The sequence below is a fragment of the Staurois parvus genome, unplaced genomic scaffold (assembly GCF_062004578.1).
Source record: "Staurois parvus isolate SC_StPar_1 unplaced genomic scaffold, SC_StPar_1.0 ptg000019l, whole genome shotgun sequence".
Lineage (NCBI taxonomy): Eukaryota > Metazoa > Chordata > Amphibia > Anura > Ranidae > Staurois > Staurois parvus.
In genome coordinates this window covers 13728484-13742718 of record NW_028317815.1, presented here as the reverse complement: position 1 = coordinate 13742718, position 14235 = coordinate 13728484, and the positions used below count along the sequence as shown (strand labels likewise).

The following is a 14235-nucleotide window of genomic DNA, read 5'->3' as shown; positions in this document are numbered from 1 at the left end:
TCTAATTTTCTGAGATTGTGGATTTGGGGTTTTCATGAGCTGTAAGCCATAATCATCACAATTATGACAAATCACGGCTTGAACTATCTTGCTTTGCATGTAATGAGTCTATCTCATATATTAGTTTCACCTTTTAAATTGCATTACTGAAATAAATGAACTTTTGCACGATATTCTAATTTTTCGAGTTTCACCTGTATATGCTCACTGGCCACTTTATTAGGTACACCTGCTCAATTGCTTGGTAACACAAATTTGCTAACCCGACAATCACATGGCAGCAACTCAATGCATTTAGGCATCTAGATGTGATGAAGATGACTTGCTGAAGTTTAAACCGAGCCTCAGAATGGGGAAGAAAGAGATTTAAGTGACTTTGAATGTGGCATGGTTGTTAGTGCTAGATGGGCTGGTCTGAGTATTTAACCACCTCCCGCCCGCCATATAGTCCAATGACCGGCTCAAGGTGGTTCTCTCGTTCTGGGAGGACATCATATGACGTCCTCCCATTCTCACCGCGCATGCACGGCTCCGGGAGCACGCAGCGCGGCAATCTGCGGTGCGCTGTGTCCCTCGGACACAGCGGATCACCGATCCACGGAAAGAGCCAAAGACGTTGGCTCGGTCATGTGATCAGCTGTGTCCAATCACAGCTGATCACATGTAAACAGGGAAATGTCGGTTATCGGCATTTCTCTCCTGTCGAGCTGCCACACTGACAGCTCGAGAGGAGAGGAGAGCCGGAAACTGGCATTCCGCGGAGGGAACATGTACACTGATCATCAGGGCACTGATGATCAGTGTGCCCTGATGATCAGTGTAGCCCCAGAAGTGCCACCTGTCAGTGTCCATCAGTGCCAGCTGTCAGTGCTGAACAGTGCCACGTGCTAGTGCCCATCAGTGCCACATCAATGCCACATATCAGTGCCTACCAGTGCACATCAATGCCACATATCAGTGCCCATCTGAGCTGCCTTTCAGTGTCACCCATCAGTGCCAGTCAGTGCCACCTATCAATGTGAATCAGTGCCACCTATCAGTACTGTCAATCAGTGCCACCTATCAGTGCCACCTATCAGTGCCACCTATCAGTGTGCATCAGTGCTGCCTATCAGTGCCCTACAGTGCTGCCTATCAGTGCCAGTCAGTGCCACCTAACAGTGCCAGTCAGTACCACCTAACAGTGCCAGTCAGTGCCGCCTATCAGTGCTGCCTTTCAGTGCCCCTCAGTGATGCCTGTCAATGCCCATCAGCGCCACCTACCAGTGCCTCCTCATCAGTGCCCATCAGTGCCACCTATCAGTGTCCATCTGTGCAGCCTATCAGTGCCCATCACTGCAGCCTCATTAACGCACATCAGTGAAGGAAAAAAATCACTTATTTACAAAATTTTATAACAAAAACTAAGATCATTTTTTATTTCAAAATTTTCAGTGGTTTTTGGTTTGTTTAAGAAAAAATAAAAAACACAGAGGTGATTAAATACCACCAAAATAAAGCACTATCTGTCACAAAAAAACAATAAAAATTTCATATAGGTACAGTTTTGCATGACCGCGCAATTGTCATTCAAAGTGTGACAGCGCTGAAAGCTGGAAATTGGCCTTGGCAGGAAGGGGGTATAAGTGCCCTGTAGGCTAGTGGTTAAAAAACTGCTGATCTACTGGGATTTTCACGCACAACTATCTCTAGGGTTTGCAGAGAATAGTCTGAAAAAGAGAAAATATCCAGTGAGCGGCAGTTGTGGGGACGAAAAATGTCTTGTTGATGTCAGAGGAGAATGGGCAGACCGGTTGCTGTAACATTCAGATGGTAGGGTCAGAGTTTGTCGTAAACAACATGAACGCATGGATCCATCCTGCCTTGTATCAATGGTTTAGGCTGCTGGTGGTGTAATGGTGTGGGGGATATTTTCTTGGCACTAGCAAGGTGTACCTAATAAAGTGGCTGCGAGTGTATATTCAGTGAGCACACAGAGCTCTAGGGGAGGGGGGCCATGCCCATTTGTCCTTCCTGGGCACTCTGCCATGTGCTTGTCAAGTGGAGGCCCCAGCTGGGAGGCTGGACAGCCTGTAACCTCTGTTTTCTGCTGAGGGCTGACTGAGAGGACTGTCATCTGAGGATCTAGTCTGGTTCCACTATCCATCCAGGAGGGTTATGTGAGTACAGAAGAGAAACCCTAGAGAGTGAGTGCTACCACCCCTCTTCTGCGCTAGGAAGTCAGCCGTGTGTTTCCTAAGAAGTTTCTTTTATCATGAAGAGCATAGCTTATCCACTCCTTGGGAGGGTGGCGGTTGCTTGGACTATCCACAAGGAAGGCTCAACCTCCTCAATACTGCCTTGCAGAACCTGTCTGCTCTCTGCCACACAGGGACATGGTTCCGAGTTACAAGAAGCAAGTTTGAGTGGGCTCCATTTACAGAAGCAGATCACATGCGGTATATAGGTGTCCGGATGCATTTTGCCTAAATATTACATGCGATTCTGAAATTGTCAATTCACTATATGTTGTGGTATTTACCGCAAAACGCTCAGTAAATACCACATGAAAAGGCATTAAACTCAATTCACAGAAGGAAATAATTAATAAATGCATGCGGTAATTAAATATTGGTCCAGGCATGTAACGTTTAAGATCTGTAATAGGCAATTTTGAGTAGTTTCTGCCTTTCTGGATCAGTTCTCTCAACTGTAATGTCTAGAAATCTAAATATGGAATTCATTTGGGTTGATTTACTAAAGGAAAAACTTTATTCAATTTTGGATAGAGTGGAGGTGGATTAGAACACCTGTCAGGTTTTTATTGCTGTCTGTGCACCCATTAGATTCACCGTCACTATTTGTCCTGTTTACCATTATCATTGAAAGTGAAAGTAAAAGAAAATCCCACATTTTGGGTTGTCCTCAGGAAGGGGACATCTTCCAATGGGGACACAAATGGCAAGGAAATGAAACAACTGACAAATGGCAAAAAAAAAGCAAAAAAAACTGACATGGGTTATAACCCTCCTATACTCTATCCAAATAGAAAAAAAAAGTTTTGCCTATAGTTCTACTGTAAGTCAAATAGACTGTGCAATTTGCAAGTTGTTCCAGAGCTTAGTAAATGGGGTAAAGCTTCACTTTACAAAGAATACCCAATCATATGCAAGGAAAAAAACAGCTTTTTTGCTTGCACATGATTGGATGATGGAAGTCAGCACAGCTCCCCCCTCATTTACTAAACTCTGAAACAACTTCAATTGCAAAGTGCTCACTCTATATGCCTTTAGTAAATCAAACCCATAACATGTAGTAAATTATAAAAAAAACTCCCAATCACTCTAAACATCATGCAATATACATGCATATCACAATGACCATCCCTTGTTAGCACATATATGTGATAAATGTAGTGGGGATACATTACTTTTTCACAAATATTTTTAGAGATATCTTCCCACTGACCAGGGGTGGAGTAACAACTCATGGGGCCCCCGGGCAATAGGGGATCATGGGGCCCCTGTGTCCTTGCCCAAATTCAAAAAAGCCTATGAAAAAGGTACCAGGGGCATCTCATGGGTCCCCCTACTGACCCCAGGCCCTCGGGCAGTCCCCGAGTTTCCAAATGGTGAGCCCGCCCCTGCCACTGACATAATTATTATTATTATTATTATTATTATACAGTATTTATAAAGCGCCAATAGTTCGCTCAGCGCTGTACATTACAAAGGGGACAGAACATGTGACAGAACAATACCAATACAATGCAAAACATGAGGGGATCGAGGGCCCTGCTCTTTCAAGCTTACAATCTAGGAGGGATTGATCTTTTTAGCTATCTATAGGGGGTAATTCTTACCAATGACCACAAGTATAAGGAGCATTCCTCCCATTGGCCATCACACTAATGTATCATGAGTTGTAGATAAAGCCATTTTAGCAGGGGATTCCTGAGACTGGGAAGTTATCTTAAGGGTTCCTCTGTGTTGAAAAGGCTAAAAAAGGCTGTTTGAAAGTGTAATTAAAGGCAAAACTTTTTTTCCCATTTTGGATAGAGTAATGGAGGGTTAGAACCCCTGTCAGTTCCCCCCCCCCCCCTTCATTATTTGCCATCTGTGTCCTCATTGGAACATTTTGGGGACAATCCTAAAATGTGGTATTTTCTTTTTAATTCACTTTCAATGCTAATGGTAAACAGGTCAAATAGGGTGAATCTCCCTAATGTGGACAGACAGCATTAAAAACCCAACAGTTGTTCTAACACCTCTCCAACCTATCCAAAAGAATAAAAAAAAAAATGTTTCCTTTGGTTAGTCCTCATGCACAATGGATGTTTTTACAGCTGCTATTTTTGGCTTTTGAAGTTTTTTTCTACAGCCAGTAAACTCACCAGCATGTTATCCTATGTGTCCATGCACACATAGACTGTAATCAGCGTTTTTTGGCAGGAGCGTTTTTTGACTGGAAAAAAAAACTCAGAACTAGGAGTTTTTTAGCTGTAAAAACACTCTAACGCTGAAAAACGTGGCAAAACGCGGTAAATCAAGGCAAACCGTTTTTAGATTTTTATTACAAAAAAATGCAAATGCAAAAAAAGTGGCAAAACACTGCTAAACGCGAATACAAAACGCTAAAAAACACTGAAAAACTCATGTTTTTAACGTGACTTTACACAGCTAACGTTACCAGTGTTATTAAAACGCCCAGTATGCATCAGGACGTATACTTTAAATATAAAATATCTTTCTAAATGTCAAATATTAAAATAGTAAAGAAATCACACACATATATAAATAACCTTCTTCCACCAACAAAAAAGACAATGTATTTTTTATTGGTGGAAGAATGGTATTTATATATGTGTGTGATTTTTTATATTATTTTCATTCAACATTTCACATTTATAAAGATATTTTGTATTTACTTAATTTAACTATGAAAGCAGTTTTGACTGGTATTCTAGTCACCTTTTTTCTTTTGCATTAATACATCTGTTGCAGGGACCGCACTGACTTAGTGAGTTGGCAGATTTCTATGGTTTAAACCATTTTACCTCTTTATTAACAATAAAAACTGACAGGGTTTCTAATCCTTCTCCACTGTATCCATCCCACTGGGTATCACATGAGATAAAATGCAGTATGGTTTCATGAGATAAATACCGCATATTTCGAAAAAATAATGCATGCAGTATTTTAGAAGTGTACAGTATTTTACCTGATTTCTTTAAGTGGTAGATATCGCTTTGTAATGGAGCCCAGTGTCCTCAGAGTTCATTATAGCAAGTTATTGGAGTATCTTACTTTCCCAATCCCCATCCAAGTTCAATCCTTTATAAAAACACCAAAACTAACAACCCTAGACTGTTTCTTGAGCTGAAAGAGAGAAGCGCATGTGAGTCTGGCTGTGGGGCGATAGTGGGAAAAAACCTTGTGCGGGGCGATGCTAGACTATTTTGCGCCTTAGGCAAGACCGGCTATTTGCACCCCCCCAAAAAAAAACTGACTGGGGAGCTGGGAGGAAGAAAAGTAAAAAAGCTTCACCCTGCATGAAACACGGGGTTTAACCTCCCTTGCAGTCTGATTATGTCCATATTTCTGTGCTCAAAGCGGTACATTTTTTTGCATGGAAATATGTATTTTTTTTATTGTAGGCCTGTCATTTTTAGGAATAACTCACTGAAATCTGTCCAAACAAGAGTCTAGTAAAGTTCAATCAGACATCAGACATCTTCCTTCTGTACCAGGGAAGAAAGTGGTCAGTCATAAACTCCACATACTTTGCAGAGGTCATCTTTACACCTTCGGGGACCCTAAAGGAGCAGACCAGCTCTGTTCCCATGATTCTGGCCCAAAACATGACTCCACCACCGCCTTGCTGATGTCGCAGCCTTGTTGGAACAGGGTGGCTGTCCACCAACCATCCACTACCCCATCCATTTGGACCATCCAGGGTTGCACGGCACTCATCAGTGAACAGGACTGTTTGAAAATTAGTCTTCTTGTATTTTTCTGCCCAATGCAGCCGTTTCTGCTTGTGAGCATTGGTTAATGGTGGCCGAATAGAAGGTTTATGCACAGTTGCAAGACTCTGGAGGACTCTACACCTTGATGTCCGTGGGACTCCAGAGGCACCAGCAGCTTCAAATATCTGTTTGCTGCTATGTAATGGTATTTTAGCAGCTGCTCTCTTGATCCGATGCATGGATCTGGCAGAAATCTTCCTCAATGTGCCTTTATCTGCACAAACCTGTCTGTGCTCTGAATCAGCCACAAATCTCTTAATAGTGCGATGATCACGCTTAAGTTTTCGTGAAATATCTAATGTTTTCATACCTCGTCCAAGGCATTGAACTATTTCTCTCTTTTTGGCAGCAGAGAGATCCTTTTTCTTCCCCATATTGCTTGAAAATGGTGCTCTGCTTAATAATGTGGAACACCCTCATTTAGTAGTTTTTCCTTAACCTCCCTAGCGGTCTGATTATGTCCATATTTCTGTGCTCAAAGCGGTAAATTTTTTTGCATGGAAAGATGTTTTTTTTTTTATTGTAGGCCTGTAATTTTTAAGAATAACTCACTGAAATCTGTCCAAACAAGAGTCTAGTAAACATCCCGGGTATGTTAACATTTGAAACACAAAATCATAAATTATAATTTAATAAATAATCATAAAAAATAATAATATAATAATAAATTTAATTCAATAATATAATCAAACAAAAAACACTGAAATTTGAAATATAGCGCCAAGTTCGCACATCACTGAGCAAAGTCGCATAATTGTTTTCAGTGTCTGATGACGAATTTCCCCACGAATCATTATCACTCAATTCTGTAAGTGGTTCTAATTTACTATTGCTGTTCTCTAGCTGGTCTAAAACCGCATTTGACCTAAAGGGACGCTTTTTGGACGCCATGGACGTTTCTCAGTTTCCAGGCAGAAAGAACAGTAAAAAGGCAGGGCACAGGACAAAGCACTAGGGACAAAATGTATGTGAAATGGTTTGATACAGTAATGTTTTACTATGTGATTTTAGTGAATTTAGTGAATTTCACTTTTTGTCATTTTCAAATTTCCCGCCGTTCCGTCCCGACGTCGCAGGGGACGGAACCCAGAAGACGGATGCCGGCATTGGCCGGAGGACATTAAAGCGGACACTGCAGGAGGGACATCGCGGGAGCGCAGTACAAGATAAGAGAAGAAGAGATCCTGGAGCAGAGCCTCATGGTAAGCCCGAGTGTAGCTCGGGGTTACCGCTTGTGGTACTGAAACTTTACCCCGAGCTACACTCGGGAATACTGCCAGGGAGGTTAAACTACGTTAAATATTGGGTAAGGCTTAAAGGAGGTGTGGGTAAATAGAGTCTGCGATTACTTCCATAGTGTAAAATGTGGTGTGCACGATGAAGATGACTGTGTGTGTGCAGGATGGAGGTGACATGGAGACGAATGTGTTCAGATTGGAGATGACATGGTAGATGACTGTGTGTAGGATGGAGATGATTGCGTGCAGATTGGAGATATCATGGAGATAACTGTGTGCAGATTGGAGATGACTGTGTGCAGGATGGAGATGACATGGTAGATGACTGTGTGCAGAATGGAGATGACATGGTAGATGACTATGTGCAGAATGGAGATGACTGTGTTCAGATTGGAGATGAAATGGTAGATGACTGTGTGTAGGATGGAGATGACTGTGTGCAGGATGGAGATGACTGCGTGCTGGATGGAGATGATATGGTGGAAGACTGCATGCAGGAATGAGATGACATGGTAGAAGATGGAGATGACTGTGCATGCAGGATGGAGATGACATGAAGATGACTGTGTTCAGATTGGAGATGACATGGTAGAAGAATGTGTGCAGGATGGAGATGACATGGTAGAAGACGGAGATGACTGAGCGTGCAGGATGGAGATGACATGGTAGAAGAATGGTAGAAGACTGTGTGCAGGATGGAGATGACTGTGCATGCAAGATGGACTTGACTGTGCATGCAAGATGAAGATGACATGAAGACGACAGTGTGCAGAATGGAGATGACATGGTAGAAGAATGTGTGCAGGATGGAGATGACATGGTAGAAGACTGCATGCACAACGGAGATGACAAGGTAGAAGACTGCATGCAGGACGGAGATGACTGTGTGTGCAGGATGGCATTGAAATGGAGATGACTGTGTGCAGGATGAAGATGACTGTGTCAGGTTATCAAATTAGCTATCTGAGTCCTCTGGCTCTGGCCAGCTCAGTTTACCCTCTCAGGCTGGCTCTACTGGCCTCCACAGTCTGCTCCGGGTGACTGCCTAGACTCAGGCTGGCTCTGGCCTCCTCCACATTGGCCATGGCCACGCCATGGATCTCTCTCCTCCAGCTGGGCTTTCCCTACTCAGCCCTGTGTCTCAGTGAGAGTCCATCCCTGCTCCCCCTTGCTCCGATCGGGTCCGAAGCAGCCGCTCTTCACTCTCCAGGCTGTGTGGTCCTTGTTCAGACAGTAAAGCTGCACCCTCCTCTACCTCTCCATGTGCTCCCGCAACTGATCAGCTCAAGCTCAGGTAGCCACGATCCCTCACTCAACACTGACCAATCAGCAAACAGGCAGGCAGCACCTGGCTTCTTGGATACAGAGGAGGTAGGGGGACTGTGTATGTCTCTGTTTTGATTTACTTCGGTGCCACAACCATTGTCATGTTAACTGGCATGTCGGATTTGCCTGTGAGTCCAGCTGCATATTTACCTCGAGGCAAACAAGGCATGTGTCTTGGGTGGCAATTTTCAGGGGGTGTCGCCGGCACCTGAAAGAAGTAGCACGGATGGGGACCTGGTGAGGAGGCTGCGTGCTGCTGGAGGGTGTGGGGATGGCCGGCTGCTTCTTGTGCAGGTGATCAGGTGTTGCTGGCGGTAATGGAGGGTGGTGGCGACAGGGGGGGGCAATGTTGGCGGCAGGGGGGGGGATTGTGGTGGTGAGCAACGGTGGTGGCTACAGGGGGTTTAGGGGGGTGCTGCTGGGGGGGGGGGGGCGCACAATTCCTGTGTTGCCTAGGGCAGCACAAAAAATGGAGACACCACTGCGTAAGTCACGGCCGTGACAGCTGCCTAGTTTGCCTGGTAGCTCTGGCCCTGACCTTGGGCCCTACAATCTGCTGGCCTCCTCAGAGGTCCTGCTGCATACAGTTAGGTCCATATATATTTGGACACAGGCACAATTTTAGTTTTTCCAGGTATTTACCAAAACATATTCAAGCTATAGTTATATAATGGATACGGGCTGAAAGTGTGCACACTCTCAGGTTTAATTTGAGGGTATGTACATCCAAATTGGAGGAAGTATTTAGGAATTACAGCTCTTAAGAGTAGCCATACCCTCTTTTTCAAGGGACCAAAAGTAATTGGACAATTAAATCAAAAGCTGTTTTATGGCCAGGTGTGGGCTACTCCTTTGTTATTTATTCATCAATTAAGTAGGTAAATGTTCTGGAGTTGATTCTAAGTGTGGTATTTGCATTTGGAATCTACTGCTGTGAACCCAGATCATGTGTTCAAAGGAGCTGTCCGTGCAAGTGAACCACGCCATTGTAAGGCTTCAAAAATGAAAAAAATCCATCAGAGAGATAGTAGCAACAATTGGAGTGGCCAAATCAACAGTTTGTTACATTCTGAGGAAAGAAAAATGCACTGGTGAGCACAGCAACATAAAAAGGCATGGACATCCATGAAAGACAACAGTAGTGGATGATCGCAGGATCCTCTCTATGGTAATGAAAAACCCATTCACAACATCCAGACAAGTGAAGGACACTGTCCAGGAGGTGGGCATATCATTGTCATAGTCTACAATCAAGAGAAGACTTCAAGAGAGGGTTCACCACAAGGTGCAAACCATTCATAAGCCTGAAGGATAGAAAAGCCAGATTAAACTTTACCAAAAAACATCTAAAAGCATTCTTTGGATGGATGAAACTAGAATTAATCTGTACCAGAATGATGGGAAGAAAAAAGTGTGGAGAAGGCTTGGAACAGCTCATGATCCAAAGCACACATCATCTGTAAAACATGGTGGAGGCAGTGTGATGGCATGGGCATGCATGGCTTCCAGTTGCACTGGGTCATTGGTGTTTATTGATGATGTGACAGAAGACAAGCAGCCGGATGAATTCTGCAGCAAAGCTGATTGGACGGCGCTTCACAGTACAGATGGACAATGATCCAAAACACACTGCAAAAGCAACCCAGGAGCTTTTGAAGGAAAAGTGGAAAATTCTGCAATGGCCGAGTCAATCACATGATCTCAACCCCATTGAGCATGCATTTCACTTGCTGAAAGCAAAACTAAAGACAGAAAGACCCACAAAGAACAACTGAAGACAGCTGCAGTTAGAGCCTGGCAAAGCATCAGAAGGGAGGAAGCCCAGTCTTTGGTAATGTCCATGGGTTCCAGACTTCAGGCAGTCATTGTCAGTAAAGGATTCTCAGTAAAATATTAAAAATGAACATTTTATTTATGATTATATTCAATTGTCCAATTACATTTGGTCCCTTGAAAAAGGGGGGATGGCTATGCTTAAGAGCTGTAATTCCTAAACCTTTCCTCCAATTTGGATGTACATACCCTCAAATTAAACCTGAGAGTGTGCACTTTAGGCTCATATCCATTATATAACTATAGCTTGAATATGTTTTTGGTGAAACAAACTAAAATCATGCCTGTGTCCAAATACATATGGACCTAACTGTGTTACACAATCAGCAAGAGGTTACTGCACAAGTTTGAAGCCAGTTTTGTAGCTTCAATGACTCAATGATGTTTTACAGAAAGCCTTGGCCATTGTGCCATCTTCTCTGCATGCCTGGAATGATGTCACCCGCTGGAGGGAATCATGTTTCCAGCTTTGGACAACACAAGACTGTCCAGCACGTCCTGTAGCTTGCAGGAGTAGCTCTGCACTGTGTGAATGCCAACTCCCTATAATAACATCACTTCACCCCTGTAGGGGTACATCTCATCCTCGGACACGTTCCATGACGTCACCCTCTCTGCTGTCACCACCGTATGAGGGACAGATGACGGAAAGATAAATCTAGTGAGGTCAGGGGGCGTGTAGCGGTGACGCAGTGCATGGAGAGAGGCGGTAGGGGGCGGTGTGAGTCTGTCCTCTGGCCTGTGGCTCCTCCCCCTGTCTCCCGGCTCCTATCATCACACAAGAGATGTCCCGGGGTGCGCAGTACTGGCGTCGGATGGCAGTCGCTGAGGCGGAGGACGAGTGAACATTACCCTCCTGTTGTCCTCAGCCCGGAGCCGGGATTCAGGCCGTCATGACGGGCGTGCAGGATGAAAGCTCGGTGCGGGTGGCTCTCCGGTAGGTGGTGTTGTGGGTCACAGACGGTCAGCGGTGTGTGTGAGGGATGGCTGAGGCTGGCTTTGTGCACCTGTACTGTCCACGGGGGGCGCACACTGTCCCAGACTCCTCTCCAGGGGGCGCACCTCGTTCTGGGCTCCTCTGCGGGGGGCGCACACTGTGTCCAGTCACCTGATCAGGCCCAACCTGGCTTCCTGCTCGGGTCACGTGGCCCAGCCCCCCATTCATTGAGTGCACCTGTCAGGGCCTACACTAAGTAAACACCATGCTGGAGGATGTGTGCCCTTCACCTGTCGTGGTCACCCCCCTCCTGTGTGTGGCCTGGGATGGCTGACATGTGCACCTTTAGACTGGACTGTGCAATCATTAACCCATTCATTGTACCCTGTGGGCTTGTTGTCACGGGATTGGGTAAACAATGCTTTCAAGGACTCCTCTGAATGCTAAAAATGTGCTTGTGGTGATTTATTGTGGTTGCAGTGTGTAACTTTGTTTCAGCACACCATCTGAAGACAGCATTGTTTCCTTTTTGTCTTTTTTGACCTTTAACGGGATAGGTTAGTGGCTGGGTGAAGCCAGCGTTCATGCAGATAGTGGACTGTGCAGGAGAAAAGGCCGAATGCATTACTTTGCCTCATTATGTGCTGGATGATCGGGCTGAGAAAGATCACAATTTAGGGTTAGCTGGAGGAGACCCCGGGTGAACGGATTATTTCATTTTTACTAAAAGAGAACCTGTCACAGCTGGGCTTATGGTATAAACCACGGGTGTCAAACTGGTGGCCCTCCAGCTGTTGCCAAACTATAAGTCCCATGAGGTATTGCAAGATTGACAGTTACAAGCATGACTCCCAAAGGCAGAGGCATGATGGGACTTGTAGTTTCGCAACAGCTGGGGGGCTGCCAGTTTGACACCCCTGGTATAGACAGAATATTCAGGGCTAGTTCTGACCAGATGCAGTCCACTGTGTTTTTATTCTGCATCAAAAATGCACACACAGTATTTAACAGGGATTCTAATGGCCCTAGTTCACACTAGTGCAACAAAAATTAGAACCACCTGCTTTTTTTTCTCATATGGAACATGGCAAAAGGCATACAAAATGCACTGGAACACATCAAAACACAGCAGAATGCATATGTCCTTAATTGAGGTGAAGAAAAAAAGAGGGGAAAAGTACATTTTAAAAAGCCCCGGAACGCTTAAGAAAATGCACATGCAGAAACGCATCTGGAATGCAGAAATTGTGGTGTGAACTCGGCCTTATTCTGAATTATTTTTAATTGCACAGACCAGCCATTCTCAAACAAGGTTCCTCCAGAGGTTGCTAGGGCTCTGATGGATCATGTACATTAGTCTTTCCCCCTGCAGAGTGATCCACAGTGAATTGCTTTTCACAGGACTTTTGACAGGTGGTGAGAAGGCAATATGTTACTTCCTCGCTGTCCTTAAAAGCCACACAGTTGCAGAGGGGTTGCATTGAGTTCACTTGAATGGGATGGGGTAGAATTCTTGCTTCAAAGCTGCAACAAGTATACAACCTTGTCCAGCTGCCTTTGAAAATTAAAGGGGTAGTAAACCACAAAAAAAAAAAAAATTGGGCCCCTGCAGCATGCTGTCAAATTGTGCTGGTATACTTCGCACACTAGCACATTATGACAGACTTGCCTTACAAATGAAGCCCTCCAGCAGCGCGCTGTCACCGCTGACTGGGCTTCCATCTTCACCCAATCTTCCTTCCAGGTTCTCAGGCTTCGGCAGTTTGAATAGTTGAGCAGTGATAATGGCACTCCCGCACATGCACGTGGAAGTCAAAGCTGCATGCCGTCCATTGAGACCGCTGAGTGCACGCAACGGCGATGTCATCGGCCACTACTAAAGTAAATATCTCCTGTACGTTTGGAGATATTTACTGTAGCTATAGGTAAGCCTTATTTATAGGATTATCTCTCTGTATAAATAAGAAGCAGACTTTACTACCGCTTTCAAGTGTATGTTCACCTTTTCACAAAAAATAAAAAAGGTGATTGAACACTGTACACCTTCCAGCTAAACTTACCTTTGTGGGAGATTAGCTTTCACTGCCCACACAGCCAGTGCAGAGGTCCAGGGATTTCAAAGCGACAGAATTCTCCTTCTGGTTGGTCATGTGCTGGCATGTGACTAATCAGAGTTGCTTTGATCTGTCCTGGAAGATGACTGTGGCTTCCAAATATGTGGACCCCTGCATAGGTTGCACGGCCAGTGAAGGCTATTCATCCATGGAGGTAGGTACAGTGGTGAAAAGGGGGGTGGTGTGGGTGTAAGAAATTTTTTTTGTGAAAAGGTGAACTTAAGGGAGTTTGGCAGCCCCCCACCAACAGTGTAAACTTAACCTAGGGGTGTTGCACTTCTCCCTGACTACCAATGTAGGGGGCATTCTTCCAACCAACAACTTTCAAATTAATTTTAGCAAGGGTTCCCATAGACCTGAAAATTATTTCAAGGGTTTCTCTGGGGTAAAACATTTGAATGATGCAGAATTTCCCAAGTTTACTATAAGAAGAGCTCCGGGTTTAAAAACAACTCTCAAATTCAGAAATGCATTAAAAAAAAACACTTCGGCATACATAAAAATTCTTGTCAATACACAAAGGAAACACATGTTGATGCATGACAATGCAACTGCCTAATTGTACCAAAAAACACCTCTCTACGCACCATAGATCTGAATGCGGGTATAATCTGTACATTTAATTCAGGTTTGGCATGGGGATGTTTGCTCCATAAAATGAATGGAGGAGGGGGAGAAATTTAAAGGATACATTCACTGAGAAAAATATGTGGGCTGCCTTTAGCAATTTCATTCTTAAAATACTAGTTGCCTTGCTGTCTCTGACAGTCAGTACGTTTT

General features: G+C 44.4%; 1 protein-coding gene across 8 annotated transcripts in view; it reads left to right on the top strand.

Moving 5' to 3' along the window:
• The first annotated feature begins 11146 nt into the window (after positions 1–11146).
• Positions 11147–14235, top strand: part of KIF21A (kinesin family member 21A) — a 208859-nt gene continuing 205770 nt past the window's right edge. For all 8 annotated transcript variants that reach the window (XM_089684956.1, XM_089684992.1, XM_089684972.1 and 5 more), the window contains exon 1: positions 11147–11341. In XM_089684956.1, the coding sequence (XP_089541082.1) occupies positions 11298–11341 (44 nt within the window). In that variant the 5' untranslated portion in view covers positions 11147–11297. The remainder of the gene's footprint in view (positions 11342–14235) is intronic.